Below are 23,136 nucleotides of genomic sequence, written 5' to 3'. Positions count from 1 at the left end.
CCGAAGCCAGAGATGGACTAATGAGCAGATGTCAGAGGAAGTATTAGGACCAGAGAAGATATCATCAGCCCCTACATAGGCAAACCGAGGAGGGGGGGGGGGTTCCTAGTGTCTTGAAACCCCCCTCTAAGACTGGGGCACTGTATAATTGAGGTGGCTGGACCCTGCCCCCGCTTCACACGGCTCTGCTTGAAAAGGGAGAGCTGCGTGCACCTAACAGTAGTGCACGCAGCATTGCCCATATATATTATGGGGATAGCAGAGTTGGAGAGCAGCCAAGCACTGTCTAATATTATAGCCACGCCCCCATGCTTGCTGGTCACGCCCACTGGTGGCCTGATGTGGAAACTTACCTCTACAAATTCTGCGTTTGCCCCTGCTCTAATAAGGACCATGAGCAAAGCTGGGACCCATCTAAGTCAGTATTGGTGGGCTGGAAAACAGACGGGTTCTGTGCAGAGTATGTGGAATTCTGCGAGCATTCAATTACCTTGTATAACATTATATACACACGGGGATAGAAGTCTTGCAGCAATCGTCCTTCTCTCCACAAGTGTAAAGTGCAGTAAGTGTAAGATGTGTCCAAGTCTACTTGTGCAGTATGGAAAAGCGTATTTTGTGAAATAAAAAAATAAGTGTACATTTAACTCTACAGGATCCACAATGTGCACATTTATACCCCCCATTTGGGATCACATCTCATTTAGGGATCATCATCATCATCAGTTATTTATATAGCGCCACTGATTCCGCAGCGCTGTACAGAGAACTCATTCACATCAGTCCCTGCCTCATTGGAGCTTACAATCTAAATTCACTAACACACACACACAGACAGATAGACTAGGATCAATTTTTCATAGCAGCCAATTAACCTACAAGTATGTTTTTGGAGTGTGGGAGGAAACCAGAGCACCCGGAGGAAACCCACGCAAACATGGGGAGAACATACAAACTCCACACAGATAAGGCCACGGTCGGGAATCGAACTCATGACCCCAGTGCTGTGAGGCAGAAGTGCTAACCACTGAGCCACTGTGCTGCCTGTATGTTATTGTGTATCAAGAAATCCTTCAGATGTGTTCCTCCTAGATGCCATTCGTGGGGGCACAAAAAGTCCATTCTTGTCATTTAGTTTTTTCAAAATAATAAACTAGAATGTTTCCATTTTTGCCTATAGAGTAGAAGTCGGATGGAGATGTCCCACAGGGTGTCCTGCTGTAGGGTTTGCTGTTCTTGGTCACATTGTCCAATGCTAGTATCCTATAACTGAGAGACAACTGTGACCTTTGAAACACATTGACCTTAGCACATATCAAGTTTATTTTAGTGATTCAGGGATATGGAATAAATCCTCAATCCAATCTCCCATTTGCCTCAAGCCCCCCAGATCTATATTATTCAGTCTGGTTGGTTGGAGTGTCTGCTCGATCAGTGATTCTGCTGCTCGATGTGAGACCCCGATGACAAGACCACTATCGGTGCCTCCAGGGCTGGATCTCTTCATGGCTGTACACACAGGCCTGTTGTAGGGGGGATCTTCAGACCACTCTTACCATTGTTAAGGGGTAATGCGGTCATTTTTGGCCCACTTGCCCGATCGCTTTGTGTGCTCATCATTAGGAAGTAGTTTGAATTTGTTCAAACATCTCCCATCAATCTGATTGGTGGATATTTACACTAGCTATATTTATCAACATAATAATATGCATGACGATGGCAAAGAGATTATATCTAGAATAAGATTTATGATACTTATAAAGTGATTATTGAGTTTTCATAGCAGACTGAAAGGTAAAAGAATGTGGGGGGAGGGCGAAGAGGTGGATATATGGGGGTATATTTACTAAACTGCGGGTTTGAAAAAGTGGAGGTGTTGCCTATATCGACTAATCAGATTCTAGCAGTCATTCGATAGAATGTACTAAATAAATGATAACTAGAATTTGATTGGTCGCTATAGGCAACATCTCCACTTTTTTAAACCCACAGTTTGGTAAATATACCCCATGGAGTGTAGAGATTTTTTTTCTTGGAGTAATTTGATGTCTTTCAGGGCCACATTGGCCGTGGGTGGTAAAATCTGATTGGTTTACTAGAAATGTATTAGTGTAAGGAAGGGATCCGGGCGCGGTGTGTAACCTTTAGGGTAAACGTTAGGGAAAGGTTGGGAAGGAAGGCAAGTCAACGTCTCTTGAAGTTGATGTTAAACCAACTCTTATCTCTCTTTAGCTACCAAGTGGGGAGGCAGCATTACAGTGCGTTAGCCAAGGGGACCAAGTGGAATAAAATAGTGTGTTGGAGTTGTGGGGTGAGTGTAATGACGTATACGTGAAGACTACGTTCATCACAGGAGGTGTCAGGGTTTTCCATGCCGTCGCTATTTGACAATTTTCCACATTTATTGTACTAATCTAATGAGTTTGGTTATTGGAGTTTTGGAGTGAACGGGGCAGTAGTGCTTTGGAGCCAGTAGTTGATTCTACATTTGTGGGATAAATGATACACGGAATTTAACCATTACCAAAAAAGGGACCAAAATTATCTTACTCTTATTTTTTTTCTGTCATTTTAACGGCGTTTAACTAGTTCCCTTAATATTTTATTGTAAATGAATTGTGAACAATAATTTATAAATGATGCATTTATTTATAATGAATGGCCACTATAAATTATGTTGTTTTGTATTTTTTTAGATGTTTAAATCCACCTTTCACTCTTGTATAATGTTCTAGAAACTTTGAGAAGTTTCCGCTCAGCTCAAGATAAGGGTTAAAATATCTGTCTACTTAGGTTTAATTTCACATTGCGACTTAATATTACTGCCATTTTCAGATCTGTTTCACAAATGTTTTTAGCATGTAAATGAGTCTGACCCTAGAATACATTGTTTACATATGTTTTTACTAGCATTAAAAATGCAACAATGTAGCAAATGCAAATAATGGAACAGGCGGTTTTGTGAAAACCACAAACACAACAGAACTCAAGGTCAGCGAGTAACACTAGAAATGGGAGTTTCTATTATAAGTTTATATTCATTTTTACTACATTTTGTTTTAGAACAGTTTTTAAAAAACATTTATAAATTGCCAGTGACTCTTTTTAGCGTAATGCCTTGTTAGGTTCATGTGAGGAGATCATAAAATCTTCCACTACTGAGATCCTTAAACAGTAGTTTTGTTTCCTTTATAGTGTTAAATATAATTATACCTTATATAGACCAATTAAGCATGAAACAGATACATTTCATCCTGTGTGTAAGATACTGGATGTGATTAATCATAACTCTTTCCTGGGCTTTTGCCCGGATGCCGGTTGTGAGGACAAAGCCTTCTAATTAGCAGACACAGAACTAACAAAGCACGGGGGGGGGGGGGTCAGCGCACAGACGGAGAGAGTGCAATGTCTAAATAGATGAAACACACTAAGGGGGGAGATTTATTAAACTTTCTTAAAAGGAAAAGCCGAGGTGTTGCCCCTAGCAACCATTAGCAACCTAGCTCCTGATTACAAACACATGTTCTAGCTGTATACACAGCCGTCATCACTAGTAATTGGCACTTAGACCTGACCTGTCGCTGGAGCAAGAGATATGGCTGATAGTACCTGAGAGATGCCCAGGACTAGAATCGGACGCTGCTGTGTGTGCTTGAGATTGGCACACCCTTACTGTCAGGGCCACCGAGAGGGGGGGGAGCGGGTACTAATTACCCGGGCATGTCAGGGGGCCCGGCCCGGGCCCTTGCGCTGCTGCTTTTTTTAAAAAAAAAAACGTTTTTTTCTCTCTTTCTTTTTTTCTTTTTTTTTTGCAGGGGAGGGGGGCTCGGTCGTTGGTGGGGGGAGCAGGCTAGTTTAAAAAAACCCAAAACATACTCACCTGATCGCGGAGCCGGCATCCCTCCTCTCTGCTGCTCTGTGCTCTATTCAGACTGTCTGAATGCCGGGTGTGATGTCATGCCCAGCATTCAGTCAGTCTGGAGCAATGGAGCACAGAGCAGCAGAGAAGACCAAGAAAGGAGAAAAGGTAAGTGCAGGGAGGAAAACGAGGGGGGGCACAGAGGAGTTAAAAACGGGGGGGGGGGGGGGGCAGCATGACAGAGAAGTTAAAAAATGAGGGAGGGGGCAGCATGACACGGGTTAAAAAACGAGGGGGCATAGAGGGGTTAAAAACGGGGGGGCAGCATGACAGAGAAGTTAAAAAATGAGGGAGGGGGCAGCATGACAGGGGTTAAAAAATGAGGGGGGGCATAGAGGGTTTAAAAACGGGGAGAGGGGCAGCATGACAGAGAAGTTAAAAAATGGGGGGGGCAGCATGGCAGGGGTTAAAAAACGAGGGGGGCACAGGGGTTAAAAAAACGGGGCAGCATGGCACAGTGGGGTTAAAAAACAGGGGTCAGCATGGCACAGTGGGGTTAAAAAATGGTGGGCAGCATGGCACAGTGGGGTTGAAAAGGGGGGGAGGCATGGCACAGTGGGATTGAAAAAGGGGGGAGCAGCATAGTATAGTGTGATGAAGGGGAGCCAGATGAAGGGGGCAAAAGCAGCATGGAGGGCGCAGTGTGATCATAAGGCATGGCGAAGATGAAGGGGCACATTATTGTAATATTGGAGCTGGAGGAAGGCCTAATTATTAATCGTGGATGGTATTGATTTAACGCCAGGGTTGTTTGGAATTATCTAAATGTAGCTATTTTTTTCCAAATAGGGCCCCCAGCATTCCAGGATCCAGACAGGCCGCAACTAAAGAAACATTCAGCAACAGGTGGTGAAAGTGAGAAGAACAGGTAGGAGAGAGCAGGACAGTATGTGAAATGTTATGATTCTAGTAGGGACAATGTCAATTTTTGGTGAGTGTTGTGCCCAATGTAAGGTGGAGGCCAAGACTGAACTCTTTGTGTACACACTGCATTTTTTCTATACTACACTTTGGTGCTAGATGTCCTGAAAGCCAGGAGTGCTTGGACATATGTCACGCTCGTGCGAATTGAGAGCCGAGTGATTTTGATGTGTTAGCCACGCCCCAATGGCGAATTTGCCACGCCCCCAAATGCACGACCACAACCCCGAAAAATTTTACGGCGGCGCAAATTTTTTTACAATGCTCAGCTATGAGGGGGGCCCCATGAATTTGTTGTACCGGGGCCCTGAATTCCTCTTGGCAGCCCTGCTTACTGTACATTGACTACGGGCATACACACACCCAGTCCCCTCTCGTTCCGACCCATGAAATCGCAGGCTGTAGTAAGTGTAATAAAGAGAAGAGGGGACTGCACTCTCTCCAGCGGAACAAGAGCTATCCCTCCCTTAATGGTACTTTGTGCTGGAAGATGAACTGGACGTTGCTGCGTTCTGTGGCGTATGGTCCGTTCTGGGCATGCACAGAGTGATGCTACGTAAATACGTCACGTATCCGCATTTACGTTCCTCGATGGATCAGGCCCACAGTCTTTTCCTCTCTGCAAATTAATTTCAATTTTATAGGGGTGTTTCCAACCACTGACAGTGAACCTTCAGAAAGCCGTGTAGACTGCTCAGAAACTGCTCAGCAGTGAGAGCTGTGCTATGTGCTTGTAAACTTCATGTATAAAACACATGTACAACCATACAATGCGGAGGATAGCGCCACCTTCTCTTCTGCAGCTGGCCCATTGTTTGACACCTGTGGGGCACATTTATAACAATGCCCCTGATTGTGGCAATAAGTGCTCCAGGTATACACTGTTATCATCAGAGGTAACACCTTCTGTCTACAATAGGGCACCACCCTTCTTTAAATCTGCCCCCGGGTAAAATGACGCCCTCTTACTCTTTTCTCCATGTTTCGGACATTAAAAGTTACATTTACATTTAAGAAATAATCCTCGTTTTATTTGTTTTGTTTGAGAAAGGTAAGTAAATAATGGAGGGGACAGCAAGCTTGAAAAAGGATAGGGGGGAGGAGAGCAAGGTTGAAAAGAGGGGGGACAGTGTGCGGTGGAGGAGAGGGGGGAACAGTATGTGTTGGAGGAGAGGGGGGACAGCATCTGTTGGAGGAGAGGGGGGACAGCATGTGATGGAGGACAGGGGGGGACAGGGGACAGTGTGCGGTGGAGGAGAGGGGGGCAGTGTGAGGTGGAGGAGAGGGGGGACAGTGTATTGTGGAGAAGAGGGGGGCAGTGTTCAGTGGAGGAGAGGGGGGCAGTGTTCGGTGGAGGAGAGGGGGGAACAGCATGTGTTGGAGGAGAGGGGGGACAGCGTGTAATGGAGGAGAGGGGGGGACAGAGGACAGTGTGCGGTGGAGGAGAGGGAGGCAGTGTGAGGTGGAGTAGAGGGGGGCAGTGTGAGGTGGAGAAGAGGGGGGACAGTGTATTGTGGAGGAGAGGGGGGCAGTGTTCGGTGGAGGAGAGGTGGAAACAGTGTGCGGTGGAGGAGAGGGGGGATAGTGTATTGTGGAGGAGATGGGGGCAACGTGTGATATAAAGAGGGAGCACCATATGAATTTATAAGAGGAGGGCGCAGATTTACTTATTGCAGGGGGAGGCGCCCAACATGCTAGCACCGGCCCTGTTTCTATTGTTCCAGCTCAGACAGTGCAGTCTGCATTACGGTTCCATTCCGGATCCAGCATTCTGGTTCCAGTTTGGTTCCAGCATTAATTAACTCATGAAAAAACATCTATTAGGATGTTCTTAATGTCTACTGAGCATAAAATATATTTTTACAGTTGCTTGTGATTGCGAACATATAGCTGTATACGAGACTGGCATCACTAGTGATCAGGACTTAGACTAGCCCCGTAGCTGGAGCAAGAGATGTGGCAGAAAAACAAGTAACTTTGAGTGCCCAAATCTTGAATCGGACGTGGCTGCGTATGCTTGAGATTGGCACGCCTTTCATAAATCCTTAACATGTACCCCATGAGTACCCATACCCGGAGCAAACCCATGCAAACACGGGGAGAACATACAAACTCCACACAGATAAGGCCATGGTTGGGAATCATCATCATCATCACCATTTATTTATATAGTGCCACTGATTCCGCAGCGCTGTACAGAGAACTCATTCACATCAGTCCCTGCCCCATTGGAGCTTACAGTCTAAATTTCCTAACATACACACACACATACACACACAGACTAGGGTCAATTTTGATAGCAGCCAATTAACCTACTAGTATGTTTTTGGAGTGTGGGAGGAAACCGGAGCACCCGGAGGAAACCCACGCAAACACGGGGAGAACATACAAACTCCAAACAGATAAGGCCATGGTCAGGAATCAAACTCATGACCCCAGTGTTGTGAGGCAGAAGTGCTAACCACTAAGCCACTGTGCTGCTCCAAACTTTTAAGCGTTCTCTGAAAACCCACCTCTCCAGACAAGCTTATAATATTCCTCAACCACCCTCTTAACCTCACTAGATTACCCTATTACCACCCGTTACACAATTTCACACAAGACAACGACCCATTGTTGTGTGACAGGGTCATTTAGCTTACGAATCACTTTTACCTTTGCAGTCTGGCTGGGCCGAAATGCAAAAATGTAGACTTAACCTCGTGTATCAAACTCCCATTGTCCTATAGATTGTAAGCTTGCGAGCAGCCTTCTCACCTCTTTGTCTGTTTTACCCGGTTTGTTTATTACTGTATTTGTCCTCAATTGTAAAGCGCTACGGAATATGTTGGCGCTATATAAATAAATGATGATGATAATGATTATATTAGGAGAAATTGCGATACTACAGAGATGTGTGAGCCACGAACTAATACCTATCAGATGCATCTAGAGGTAAATCATATCCGGGACATATTGTCCAAAAAGCCACAAAAAGAAATCAGAACTTTTAGTGAATAAAACTAAAGAAGAAATACATAAATAATACTCCTGACTTCAGCTTTATAACGACATTTAGTGGTCAATCCAAACAATTTAGGAGGATTTTGAAAAACAAGATTGTAGTATTATAAGGGCTGATCCACTGATTGGTAACCTCATCCCAGAAAATAATAAAATCATTAGAAAAACTAAAATTCTGAATAACTGACTAGACGTATGTTTCAGCGTGCGTTGAGGCACCTGGAGGGTTAAGCACCGGCGCTAGGCACCGGGGAGTGTATAAATGTGTAAATCTATAATAAATAAAAATGCACTTACCTTCTGTGGTGGTCCATCGGGGCCTTCATCCCCCGGCAGTCAGCTTCAGTGGCTGCCGGAGGGGCTTGTAGAGTAGCTTCATGGATTCCAATGAATCCAGGAGGTGCAGCGCCTCTGCATCATGCTGGAGCTCAAAGAGCTTCAGGTAGCGACAGGACAGGAACCCCCTCTCCCCTGGTATTGTCTCCTGCCTCAGACAGACTGGTACAGGGAGGAGAGTGGGTGAGCCCCCCTCTCCCTGGCAGCTCATAGACAGGGGAGAAGTACACTCCCCCCCCCCGGCACTATCTTCAGTGTAAAAGGTGTTGACCCTCTGGGCTGATTCACCTGCAGCTGCATGAATCAGTCTGGATTGGTTGAAGGGGCAGGAGGCTGGATTATATCCTGCCAAGCTAGTCTCCAACACTGTATAAAAAGAGTCCTGTTTTACCCTTCAATGTATTATTCCATCTGTACCTTCTGGAGATCACTAATACTTCAAACTAGTGTAACTGTCCTTATTAGGACACTTGAGCTAATAAAACATCACTGCTTCAAGATCCTGCTTTGACGTCTTCTTACTTGTGTCTATTCCTCTGGCCTATAGATTAGACCAAATCTAATCCTTTATCTGGCTGTTCTGAGGTTTGGACCCAGCGCCCAGTACCACCGCTCTGCCGGCTACCTGCAGCTCTGACCAGTGTGATAGGGGCGCAATTGGGATAAAGAAAGGAGACAGTGGCAAGACAAGCCCAGCATGTACCCACCAACACAGACAGGGTGGAATAGGAGGTCCATCCTGCCACAGGTGGTATGGACAATGTAATGGGAATGTAGATAACCGAAATAACCAAAATGTAACCGTTTTACAATTGAGGCAGTAGAAGTAACACTATGACATCCCCTGTATACACCCCTCTGTTACAATGGAGGCAGTAGAAGTGACACTATGACATCCCCTGTATACACCCCTCTTCCACCACTGGTCATACATGTAATATATCTCAGCTTATAAGTAAGAAATGAAAGAACTTTAGATTTTATGAATAATTATATATTTATTTAAAATGTAAAACTGTATTATCTGCTTGAGCTTGAATGCAGTTTAAAATATTTAGGGAAAACAGAAAGACAACTTAAAAATAGGATATAAGAACCCAATAAAAAAAACTAAGAAATAATGGGAGGAATCGCTGTGTGCCAAACCCCTTCCCCAAAGTACAGTATTCTGCCCCTTACAGGCATCGGACACGTCAGGGGATCTTCAGAGGAAATTAAGACAAAGAGGAATTATTTTCTATACACACTGAATACAATGTATCCATTTGGTCTCAACAAGGCATCAGAAGTAGCTACATTGGTATAAATTCTCATTTATTAGACCATGGGGTAAATGTATCAAAGTGCAATTTTGCAACTCCAGCGATTTTTTCAGGAGAGTTGAAACTCGCTGATGTATGAAGCTGAGATTTCATGCAAAATCGCCAGAGTTCTGCTTCTGTCAAAATCGCTACTTGCAAAATCACCAGAGATCAAACTCCCGACTGTTTACCACTGCAGCTATACAAGTCTCCAATGTATGAAGCTGCGAGTTAGCAAACTCAGGAGAGTTTGCTTCAAAACACGCCAGATACAACACGCTGCTTGATAGCAGCGTGTTGTAGAAACACATCACTGTTACACTGCCCTGGCAGTGTTAAAATGGTAAAGAATAGATAAAAGTTTAAAAAACAAACAAACGTGAGGTCCCCCCGCTATTCATGCTTAACCCTAGTGCTGCCTGACTAGTTCTGGTCCCGGGGAAAAATTTTGTGTGGGGTCCCCCCAATTTTCACTTTACCGGCACTAGGCAAACCAGCCAGGGTTGGCGGCACTATAGCAGGGGGACGTGCGGCAGGGGTCCCCCTGCCATAATGACTAACCAACCCTAGACTGTTCAGCGCTGGGCTGGATTCCCTAGGGAGTGGGGTCCGCCGAAATAAAAACGAGCGCCCCCCCCTAGAGAGAACCAGCCCAGTGCTGATAGCACTAGGGCTCTTCCTACTACCCCTGGGCTGTGGGTAGTAAGGTAATACGGCGAAAAAGTATGAAAAAAATAAACGGACGCCATTTTTTTTTGTGTGGATCTACAAGTCCCAGCCAGCCAGGTTGCCAAAAACAGTGTGGCCATGCTGGTGCTTCTTAACTACAAGCACCAGCATACCCACGGCAGCCAGGGCATGTTGGCACTTGGAGAACCACAAGTGCCAACATGCCCTGACATCCCTGGCTTGCTGGGACCTGTAGTTCCACAAAGAAAAAAGTTAAATAAACAACAACACCCTAGTACAAACCACACATATTTATTAAAAATAAAAACCCCACTATAAATACACTAACCACCCTCATTTAAACCACATCTATTTAATAAAAATAAAAAAAAACAAATACTCACCAAAGATGTCTTCTTTCTTCTTTCCAAGATCCGTGCTTGCCCCAGTCCCAGCAAATTATACTTCCAAACGGGATGGCTTGTTGAATATCTTCTTGGCTTCGGCCAGAAGGGCCCCATATTTGTAACATCCCGACTCTGTGTTCTTGATTGTAGTAAAATAAAAAAAAACTTGAGGCGCCGCAAACACCTCCTACTAGGTTTTTAAAACTTTTATATTTTCTTTTACATTTTGACAGCTGCCGGAGCTCTGGCAGCTGTATGACAGGGGCAGTGTAACAGTGATGTGTTTACAACTCACTGTTACAACACAGGAGAGTTTGCCAAACACAGGAGAGTTAGCTAAACTCGGGAGTGTTTACATCGCCCAAAATCGCCAGAGATTTAAACACGTTGGCAAACTCGGACTTTGATACATTTACCCCCATGTGTTTAATGCAGGCTACCTTATTATTATTATTATTATTATTAGTGTTTAATATTCGTAATGGAGATGCTGTTTTTTCCACTATTGTATTATATTAAAAGGTCAGCTTAGAAAAATAATAAATTAATTCCGATTTCATTGATATAGTAACATTACATCAGCAATTTTACATGTAATCAAATGTAATTAATAGCTATCTTGTAGTCCTCTAGTCCCTTAGAAGGAAATAATTTGTGCTATAGTTACCTCTTATCCTTAACAATACACCGCTAGCGCTAAGACTAATGCCCGACTTACACCAAATTCTGTGACCTATTCACCAATATATTATAGTGACTACAGGACTATTATGTAACGTGTGAACTGCATTAATACTGGTTTAACCCCTGATTAATTCATCTGCATTAAATGGAACTATAACAAATTCTTTGACTATGCCAAGACTGCTATTGGGAGTCATTCTCTACGGATTTATTGTTAACGCACTGATCTGAATATGCTTCAACTATATTGTATTTTTATATTAATTGTTATATGGATAGCCGTGCATATCAATGGTAATGGTGCGACAGTGTGAGCAGTATATGCGGAAGTCACATTAACCTATTCGTACACAATATAATAATGTAATTAAGTGTCACATACAGAAGAGAGAGTAGCGTCTTCACAGTGTGATATATAAATGCGTACGTCGCATTTTCCATATAAGATGTGAATGAATACTAACCCACCCACATCTGTTAACACTTCAATGGGAATCTTTGTTTGCAGTAGTCCAAATGGAAATGACAAATAGGTATAATAATATATTTTAATTTGTGCAAAAGTAAGGAACAGGCAAATATTTCAGAAAATGGTAAATATATTTCATTCTAAGCCAAGTGTACTCAGTGGTAAGGTGGCAGGGGGTTATATTGGTTTGGTCAAACTGATATGATATAGTTACAATGCTAATTAATTAAGTACTGTCAACTGGGGAGGTGAATATGCAAACAGCCAATCAGAAGTAGCTAGATACATTATCACTGTCATGTGTCATTACCATAGTTCCCAATTTCTGACTCTCTACTCGGAGGGGAGGTTAAGTGGTTAATGTGGAGGGGGCATGATGCAGCCACAGATTCCTTGACACCCAGAGCAGCCCAAACATATGTTCAGATTGTAGGAGCTACTAATTATTACATCGCTCATTAATTTATATTACGTGACAGTTCTCAGAACCGCCATGCGGGTGAACGGCTGTGAGCGCACAGAGGACAAGCAGTGACGCCCGGCACTCGCCCCTGTTTTGCACTTTGAAAAGTTACCGTTCTGTGATTTGTGCAGTGAAGATGTATCTTCTCTATATAACATCTGTGATAATAATGATAATAATAATAATAATAATAATAATAACTTCAGTAATAATAGCAGTTGGCAACATGTCAGAATAATACCCAGGAATCCTTTGCTGCTGAGCCCTGTAAGTCAGTTCATGGTTTCATTATGATGTCGTTTTTTGCATTTTAAATACTAGTCTTTAATATATATGAACTTATCAGGGGCAAACGCAGGATTTGTAGAGGGGGTTTCCACACCAGGCCACCAGTGGGCGTGACCAGCATGCATGGGGGCGTGGCTATACTATTAGACAGTGATTGGCTGCTCTCCAACTCTTCCTATCCCTATAATATACATGGGCAATGCTGCGTGCACTACTGTTAGGGGCACGCAGTTCTCCCTTTTCAAGCAAAGCCGTGTGAAGCAGGGTCCAGCCACCTCAATGATACAGTGCCCCAGGCTTGGAGGGGGGTTTCCAGGTACCAGAAAAAACCCCCTTGGTTTGCCTATGCTTATAAAACACTGATAAAAGTGAGGGAATAAGAATATAACACAAATTTATAATATATTATTACTAAAATGTAAGACACAGAAAGGACCAGAGGGGTATTAATGAAGCATATTGTGCAGTGCAGAGAACACTGAGGTTCTGTACATGTGTCCTATATGGTCCCCCCAACATACATAAAGGGCAGAGCTTACTGGTCGCTCCTGACAGCTGGATGGTGGTAGACTGCGCAGTCCTATCAATCTCACACCCACCCTCTGACCTCTTTAGTAGCAGCAGAGCTTTAGATGTAAACTTATCAGTTGTCTCCTAAAATGCTGCTCGGTTTATCCTGTGTGCGCCGTAAACTAATCACCAGCGTCGGGGAACAACGACTCCGCCACTTGTGTGCAGTTCAAGCTTTGTTTTACCCTGGACAGAGTGCACCTAGCGATGTGTATATAGCAGAGGACCCAAGTTACATCTGTCAGAGCTGCTGCAAATATCCATTTACAGAGTGGATGTGGTCGTGTGCCCCCCTTAAAAATACACCCCCCCATTATCTTATTTTAATCATCTTACTACATGAATTGATATCTGTACGCTGCCAGGAATGCCCCCCAGTCACCTCTGCTGTGCCCATGCAGTACTCAGAGATGCCCACCATTAACATTTGTAGTAGTTGTACAATCTGGAATTACAGTGTCCCAGGTTAGAATTCATATATATCATATGTGTATTATTATTATTTATTAATGTATGGATGGGTCTGAGCTAGTTCTCATTACATTATTACATTACAATGATGATTGTATGGTCATATATATATATATATATATATATATATATATATATATATATATATATATATATATATATATATATATATATATATTCTGTAGATATCTGTTTGTTCTGGGACTGATTTAGGGACTGTAAATGGATTTGTAGCTAGTTCTATGCTAGGTTAGTCCAGATCAGATCTCCTTGTAACCTAAAGGTTGTAAAATGAGTTACCTTTACCTTCAGCGCCCCAGCTTCATTCTGCCCCTGGTCACTAGGCCCGTACCCTTGGCCTCACGTCCCTATCACTGGCTCTGATCCTGGTAGTTCTGCCCACACTCCTGGGCACAGGTTCAGCTGCTTTAGTTCATTCTCCACCTCAGTTTCTAAGTGTCCTGGGATTGAGTCACCTCCATGCCCTGTGTGTCTGTTCTTAGCTGAGTTTACATTTTTTTCTGCACTTTGTTTATTGTATTGAATGTCCTATATGTCTAAAACTGAACTCATTGTCTTTCCTCCTCCCAGCCTCCCATCCCACCATGACCTCTCCATTGTCGTTAACAACACCACCATCTCCTCTGTCACCCAACTCCGCTGCTTGGGTGTCACCCTTGACTCCTCTCTCTCTTTTGCCCCCCACATTCATTCTCTTGCCAAAGCCTGTCGCTTCCAACTACGCAACATCACCCGCATCTGTCCCTTTCTCTCTCAGGAGGCCACCAAAACCATCATACACACACTCATCATCTCCCGCCTGGATTACTGCAACCTCCTCCTCACCGGCCTCCCCCACTCCCGTCTCTCCCCCCTCCACTCTATACTTAATGCGGCCGCAAGACTCATCTACCTCTCGCGCCGCTCCTCCTCTGCCTCCCCTCTCTGCCTCGCCCTACACTGGTTCCCCTTCCCCTACAGAATTCTTTTCAAACTCCTCACCACCACTTACAAGGCTCTCTCCCACTCTACTGCCCCTTACATCTCTAACCTCCTCTCCATTCACACTCCCACCCGCTGCCTGCGTTTGGCCAATTACCACCGCCTCTCCTCCACTCTGATCACCTCTTCCCATTCCAGAATCCAGGACTTTTCCCGTGCAGCCCCCTTCACTGGAATGACCTCCCTCGCTCCATCCGCCTCTCTCCTACTGTGCTCCTTCAAACGTGCACTCAAAACTCACCTCTTCCTCAAAGCCTACCAAACATCCACTTAACCCCCATCTCCTCCGCTCACTCTCCCCTCTCTCCCATTCCCTCAACTGGCTCCTCTTGTGCCTGGTCTGTTTAACACTCCCTTAGGATGTAAGCTTACATGAGCAGGGCCCCCTCCCCTCCTGTCTTACCCGTTCTTCTGCTCCGTGTCTATTGCATCTGCCTGCCTGGAGTTTCTGAAGTATTGGTACTTTTGTTTATTGTTCTGTACTGTTATACCCTGTATAGTCTACTGTTTGTACTATGTGCGGCGCTGCGGAAACCTTGTGGCGCCTAACAAATAAATGATAATAATAATAATAATAATAATATGTCGTGTTTTGTTTCGTCCAACGCTTTCTGCACTGTTTCGTTCTACGCTCTCCGCACTGTTTCGTCCTACGCTCTCCGCACTGTTTCGTCCTACGCTCTCCGTACTGTTTCGTCCAACGCTTTCTGCTCTGTTTCGTTCTACGCTCTCCGCACTGTTTCGTCCAACGCTTTCTGCTCTGTTTCGTTCTACGTTCTCCGCACTGTTTCGTCCAACGCTTTCTGCTCTGTTTCGTTCTACGCTCTCCGCACTGTTTCGTCCTACGCTCTCCGCACTGTTTCATTCCACGCTCTCCGCACTGTTTCGTCCTACGCTCTCCGCACTGTTGATTAAATATTAGACAACTATATGGATGTGTATTAATTGCAGGAAATGAAATATGGGAAGAGTTTAGGTAGAATACACATAGTCCTGGTCATAATGGAGCCAAATTCCTCAAACTGCTCAATACATTTTCTCCTGTTCTGTATAACGGATGCAGCTGTCATTACATATTGTTATATAGCAATAATGACTTTATAACCAAGATCAGGGAACAGTGCATGATGGGAAATGTAGTTCCACATAGACCTTACATGTAGCATCTACCAGGTAGCACAGGGGCATATAGTATATTGTATAAGTTTCTAATGTATATATTTCATATTTTCCTACTTTCCCAAAATATCCGGGAACCACCTGAATTTTGGTAAGTCCTCCCGGACTCGCTGAGGAGCAGACACTCTCCAGATAATGGAGACGAGGTTTAATGGCGCAGTTCGCGCCATCATGGCACCGCTGCGTGATGCACGGCAGCCGGTGGAGCCACAGTGAGGTGATCACGTCACTACACCGCCTCCCGCTATTACCCTCTGACCTCCTCTGGGAGTAACTAAAGGTTGGCATGTATAACGTATTTATGCCACTGCTTATATGCTGGCACAACATGTCACGTACATACTAGAGGTATAGTAAAAGGAGTCATGAGTTCGATTCCTGACCATCGCCTTATCTGTGTGGAGTTTGTATGTTCTCCCTGTATTTGCCTGGGTTTCCTCCAGGTGCTCCGGTTTCCTCCCACACTCCAAAAACATACTGGTAGTTTAATTGGCTGCTATCAAATTGCCCTTTGTCTCTCTCGGTCTGTGTGTGTGTGTGTGTGTGTGTGTGTGTATGTTAGGTTATTTAGACTGTAAGCCCCAATGGGGCAGGGACTGATGTGAGCTCTCTGTACAGCGCTGTGGAGTTAGTGGCGCTATATAAATAAATGGTGATGTGGTGGGGGTGATCTTTGTCTTGTAGTTGGTTCTGCTGGCTGTAATTAGATAGATCTCTTTCCTCTACCTCTATTTAATACCGTACGTGATTCTAAACTTAGAGCCGTATTGATGTCAGACAGACAATAACACAATGCACAGATCTTCCGGCTTCCAGTAATGGACGTCTCCCCGAATCAATATTCTGCCTGCTTGTAATAATATGGATTTATGTGACCTGAAAGTGCTTAGAGTGCAAGCTCTTTGTACCGCGGTTTATTTAAATAGACTAATTGTATTTTGTGTTCAAGAAATCCAATGACCTTATGTACTGTAAATATCTTATAGTGTAACCTGCATAGATGCCAACATGTCTACAATCTCTGTGGGTACCACGGGCCCTTTGTGTCCTCGCAGGTAACACGAGATGCTGATTCTGCCGACCTCAGAGGACTACAACCTCCATCATGTCATGTGTATTGATGTAATAATAGTGCACTTTTTGACATTTTAAATCCTCTTTTTTCCTATAAATGTTAATGTCTATGTCCTAGTTAATAAGAAAAGATTTGCATCTAAAATGTTGAAAATCAGGACTTTTATTGTGCAGTTTGATAATTTTGAAAAACGGGGACATTTCCTGGGAACAATCATCAAAATCTGGGACTAGCCTGGAAGTTAGGGACAGCAGAAAACCGCCAGTGCGTGATGACATCACTGAGCGCCCCAGAGCTCACCTCCAAACTACAGCAAAACACCTATAGTGCAGACAAGGGTGGAGGCACCTATATCATACTGGCCAACGTGGGCAAGATGATTCCCGGGAGGTCCGGGGTGCAGGTGGGTGAGTGAGCGTAGGGCTCAAAGGATAGCGCCATTAGCCCTGACCCCAAAATGGACATCACTACTCTGGACAAATAAAAACAAGGGGCGGGGCCACGATTGTGCATCCCTGACGTCACTAGGCCCCACCCCCTCCGTTTAGTTTACACAGCCGGCCAGGATCAGGGAGAATCGCCTGCCCTCCCGGGAGTCCAGGGAGACTCCCAGAAATTCGGGAGTCTCCCGGACATTCCGGCAGAGTAGGCAACTATGACCTATATATAGTCTCAGGGGTCACTTAGTTTAAAAAGTTAATCTCCTCTTTCAAACTATGTGGCCCCTGGGAACTTATTGTCTAGTGTTCATGTGTGATCATCAGGTAACTACTTCTATACTACAGAAAAAAATCCAGGGATTGAGGAGAAAGGCATAGAAAAAAATTAAGTGTACCCTCATTTGAACGAGGGGAGCCCCCGCTTTCCAGCGATGAGGGTTTATAATGCCCAAATCTTCACCTCCTTTCGTCATGTAAACTCAGAGTTACCCTCATTTCATGTGGTAGATTTTCTATTTTCAAAAATGGCCTGCCCATATTATTTATACACATTTTATGCATTTCATTCAAGACTGTACAAACTAGAAAAAAAAAAAAAAGCATTATCACTTTCAAGTATAGATTTTATTATTATTCTGATTTTTTGCTGCTTTGGAAAGGTGGATTGATGCCAAAGCACAAATAAATGACTGGTGGTGTTTATAAACAAAAACACACACATTTTTTTAACTCATTTTGATGTCATTTCCATTTTGCCACGTCAGGAGGTATAAGTAAACTAATGGTATTTTCTGGAAAAAAATAAAGCCTTATGAAAACAACAAGGTATATTGTATGCATCATGTGACATATCATTTCATCAAATATTTCTGTATTTTATAGGTCCTGAAACATCTGCGGCACCTCAATTTCACCAATAACATGGGGGAGCAGGTGGACTTCAATGACTTTGGGGACCTGGTAGGGAATTACACCATTATTAACTGGCACCTGTCGAAAGAGGACGGCTCGGACGAAGTTGTGTTTGAAGACATCGGACACTACAATGTCTACGCCAAGAAGGGCGACCAACTGTACATCAACGAGAGCAAGATCTTGTGGAGTGGATTCTCCAGAGAGGTGGGAAACTATATAGAATATATTTGTGTATATAAGGTGGACCTGTCTTCTCCACATAGTATATTATATATGGATGTGTCCCAGCCACGGAACCACACTGTTCACTCTCCTGCCAATTGAGCAGGGATCAAGCCAGATGTCCTACTACTTTTTGCAGGTACACAATGTAACAAGGCTTGATCAGTGACACGTTCAGCCCCTCAGTAGAGCATCCAGTTGACAGTTGAATTTCCCTTTTAAGCCCAACCTGGTTTCCACGAAGGTGTGGACCTGGTGGAGCTGGTTTCAAATAAGACTTCCCCACTGGATTGGGTATCTGTTTATCGGAGGGCAGCCACTATGCTCCCCCCCCCCCCCCCCCCACCCCAAGTTGTCTGCTTGCAGCAGGCACCTTCCAGGGAAGGGTTCTGGGAAGTTTTGCTGAATCTCAGGGTAGAACAAAGAGCTCCCATTTTTCAGGAATAAAGGGCAACTCACTTAAATCTCTGACCCAACCCTGTTCACCTATGATTGTCTTTTTGGGCGAAAGTTGACCTACAGCTGACCAGCACAACATGACCGCCATCTAGTGGAGGTAATCTGCAAAGTGTTTAGCCAGCGGTCGTACAACTTCTTAGGGTGCTTCCAGGTGACAAAACCTTCACAGATTCTAGGATTCCCCCATGTACTAGTATATAATCAGAGATACTTTCCCAGCTGAAAGAGATGCCAGCCGGGCTTAACTTTAATTCATGATGCCCAGTTCCCTGCTCTCACCATAAATACAGACAGGAAAACCTATATTTACAGACATGTTTGCTACTATTAGATCCAGCTTATACGGGATTTCTTACTAAAGAATTGTCTGCATAGACCTCTCACCCCCCATATTGGAACCAGATTTACTGAAAAAATCATGGCCATTAACAGCTCTGTTTTATGTACAAGATCATAATGACCCGCTGTAAATGTATAATATGTGAGGGCCATTCCTATATTGTCTTTGTTTCTAAAAGTCTCCAGAGACCTGAATCAGAACAATATATTACACCATTAATCCAACATTTGATCCCTGATTGGCTGCAGTTTTCAGGAACATGCAGAGGGCAACATAGATAGTGCGGGCTGATGGTACAGAAAGACTAATCAGTCAGCTTATTGTGTGTAGAGCACCCCCTGCTGGAGTGTCCCCAGATCACGGCTGAATGACCTAACCTAATATTGTATAACAGTCATTATATATTATGCATGTTAGTAGCTGTCATCCTTGGATTAATATAAAACACGTTCTGTAGAAGATTACTGATAACCGAAGATCTCTTTACCTCCATCAGGTTCCTTTCTCCAACTGCAGCCGGATCTGCCAGGAGGGCACCAGAAAGGGGATTATAGAGGGGGAGCCGACTTGCTGTTTTATGTGTGAGGCCTGTCCAGATGGGGAGTACTCCGATGAGACTGGTAAACAGCAATTTATGGAACAATTTGCTGAACTTTAAGGCCGTATTGCATTTGTGTTTATTTGATGTGACCTTGATTAATGCAATTAGAGAACAAAGTCGCTGGCACATGTGGAAATCTGGTTGTTATGTCCAATCAAAATAGCCAGAATTGACAACCAATGCAGTGTCAGGTTAGACTGAGCAGATCTGGTTGTCTGGCAATCGGGTATAAGAATTAAATACACGTGCCCATCATTATCCATCAGTTCCTTCCTCCTGCCCGGTCAAAATCAGTTGGATAGGATTTAGATTGATTGATCAAATACAATCAAATATAAATCAGATTGCAACATGTGTGGTTAGCATCACTTGTTGTTAAATGAGAAACTTATAACACAGTTTAGGCTCACTCACATCTTTTAATGTGTGTTTAATATATAAAAACCGGATAACAGTGCATAGAAAAAAAATCACATTGCAGCTTATTTAATAATGTGATGCAAATAGCAGGATTGTGCTGTAACCCATGGCAACCAAAGTGACAGCTATTATTATTGGTTACATTTCCAATGTACATAATTTTGCGTAAGCAAATGTCCAATTAACACGTTACAGAACACATAAAAGACATGGGCACATTATTTTGGATGCTTTTTAAAAGTGCTTTTACCCACTAAAAACAAATAATTACAATTTTAAACACTGGGGGTATATTTACTAAAGTGAGGGTTTGAAAAAGTGGAGATATTGCCAATAGCAACCAACCAGATTCTAGTTTTCATTTATGTAGTACATTCTACAAAATGACAGATAGGCAACATCTCCACTTTTTCAACCCCGCAGTTTAGTAAATATAACCCCATGTGTGCTATGGAGCGGGGTCAGAGGTCTACTCTAAAGAGAGGTTTGTACTCCGCCACGGCCAGTGGCTTGTCATAAAGGAGGTCCAATATATTTATTTATAGTCCAAGACCATCGCTTTCTTTCATGTCCTGTGATAATAATATATATGATCATAAATATTATAACAATATATTACAATCCTTGTTTCGTATTGATGTATATTTTTTTTTTTTACAAACAATAACATAAAACAAGTGAAAGATTCGGAGCACAGGTACAAATTAGTAACAAGAAAATATCAGAAGGAAAATGTTAAATATTATTATTATAATTATTATTATTATCATCATCAATAATTACTTTTATATTGTTTGTAAGTTATTTTTTCTAAACTTGAGATTTTTATAAATTTGTGACATGTTCTTGCTTTCTATGCTTTGCGATATTTCTTAAAATGTATCTCTGCAGGCAGTGATCCCCTAAAAGTAAAGTTTACACTACCAAAATCCTTAGTTAAGATAAGTAATGTCAAATATTAACTGTTCCCCTTGTCCTACTTATCACACAGATGCAAGTGCCTGCGAGAAATGTGCAACCGATTATTGGTCCAACGAAAACCACACATCCTGTATCGCCAAAGAGATTGAGTTCCTCTCCTGGACAGAACCTTTCGGGATAGCCCTCACAATGTTCGCCATCTTGGGAATATGTCTAACGTCCTTCGTCCTCAGCGTTTTCATAAAATTCCGCAACACGCCCATTGTCAAGGCCACCAATCGAGAGCTGTCGTACCTCCTCCTCTTCTCTCTGTTGTGTTGCTTCTCCAGTTCCTTGTTTTTCATCGGAGAACCTGAGGACTGGACGTGCCGATTACGGCAACCGGCCTTTGGCATTAGCTTTGTTCTGTGCATTTCCTGCATTTTGGTGAAGACCAATCGTATTCTTCTTGTGTTTGAAGCCAAGATCCCCACAAGCTTCCAGAGGAAGTGGTGGGGGGTGAACCTCCAGTTTCTCCTTGTGTTCCTTTGCACCTTTGTACAGATTGTGACCTGTATCATTTGGCTTTACACGGCACCCCCCAAGAGTGCTAAAAATCACGAAGACGAGATCATTTTTGTCATATGTAACGAGGGATCATTGATGGCTCTTGGGTTCTTGATTGGCTACACCTGTCTACTGGCAGCTGTCTGCTTTTTCTTTGCTTTCAAGGCCCGGAAACTGCCAGAAAACTTCAATGAAGCCAAATTTATCACCTTCAGCATGCTCATATTTTTCATCGTTTGGATTTCCTTCATCCCGGCTTATGTAAGCACCTACGGGAAATACGTGTCTGCTGTTGAGGTCATTGCTATCCTGGCCTCCAGTTTTGGCTTGCTGGCTTGCATTTTCTTTAACAAGGTCTACATCATCTTGTTCAAACCCTCCAGGAACACCATAGAAGAGGTCCGCTGCAGCACGGTGGCTCATGCCTTTAAGGTAGCAGCCAGGGCTACACTGAGACGTAGCAACGTGTCCCACAAAAGGTCCAATAGTTTGGGAGGGTCAACAGGTTCCACTCCATCATCTTCAATCAGCAGCAAGAGCAACCACGATGAACACTTCTCTGCAGCTGAGCGAGCCAGACATTGCAAGCAGAAGGTGAGCTTTGGCAGTGGCACGGTCACCATGTCGCTGAGCTTTGATGAACCCTCGAGAAATTCTGTGTCCAACAAGGGCATGAAACCCAAGCACTTGCTGGAGGGGAAGAACAGCGACGACAGCTTGATGAGGCACGGGGCTTTGATCCCACTCCAAAACAGTGAAGGAGGAAGCGAGTCAAGCTTCAGGACAGCCTCCAACATCGACGAGTCACAATCGCAAGAGTACGTCAGCCAAGTCAACCCGGGTAACCAAAGTATGGAGGTCCCTTCAACTCAGGTGGAGAATTTGAGTAACGACATTGATGGAGTTATCACAGAAAACATGATTAACTCTTAATAACTCTGGCTCTATTGGTTTTCATTGTCAGAGAAAGGAATATACTATAGTATATTGTAAGAGACCTAAAGATGATCAGATTTGAACAAAGACTTCTTTCTTCTGGAAGATGAAGGACAGTTCTTCAAAACATTGGTGGAACCTTAGAAGGTACATACACCAACATTATTGGAGACTTCTCTCTCCGTCTGTGTATTAATGTTAAATGAGTGATGGAACGTATAGGATTACATACATTGTCTTTTGTGTTGGATAAACTCACATATACTCCCTACTGCAGTTTTCCTGTTCAATGTACGATATACCCAGAATTCTTGTATAAGCAATGAATCCATTGTAGGTGAAATGTTGCCCTGTAATAATTGTTGAATATAAAATTATATATGTGTATATATATATATATATATATATATATATATATATATATATATATGTGCGTCTGTGTTTAGACCTGTGAATTACTGCTACGTTATAGCCTGTTCTTGTGCTCTCGAGTCTGGAGAAGAGGGAGGAAGGCGTTGGTGGCCTGTCTGCACTGATGATACTGAAAATTTTAAATAAATTTACATGTAGAACACAATT

General features: G+C 43.5%; 1 protein-coding gene across 2 annotated transcripts in view; it reads left to right on the top strand.

Moving 5' to 3' along the window:
- Positions 1-23,134, top strand: part of CASR (calcium sensing receptor) — a 74,555-nt gene extending 51,421 nt beyond the window's left edge. For both annotated transcript variants that reach the window (XM_075197443.1, XM_075197444.1), the window contains exons 5-7: positions 18,080-18,316; positions 19,630-19,753; positions 21,146-23,134. In XM_075197443.1, coding sequence (XP_075053544.1) covers positions 18,080-18,316; positions 19,630-19,753; positions 21,146-22,554 — 1,770 coding nt within the window. In that variant the 3' untranslated portion in view covers positions 22,555-23,134. The remainder of the gene's footprint in view (positions 1-18,079; positions 18,317-19,629; positions 19,754-21,145) is intronic.
- The last annotated feature ends 2 nt before the right edge of the window (positions 23,135-23,136 follow it).

This window comes from Mixophyes fleayi, chromosome 2, assembly GCF_038048845.1.
Source record: "Mixophyes fleayi isolate aMixFle1 chromosome 2, aMixFle1.hap1, whole genome shotgun sequence".
NCBI classification, from domain to species: Eukaryota; Metazoa; Chordata; class Amphibia; order Anura; family Limnodynastidae; genus Mixophyes; species Mixophyes fleayi.
This window is presented reverse-complemented; position numbering and strand designations above follow the sequence as displayed.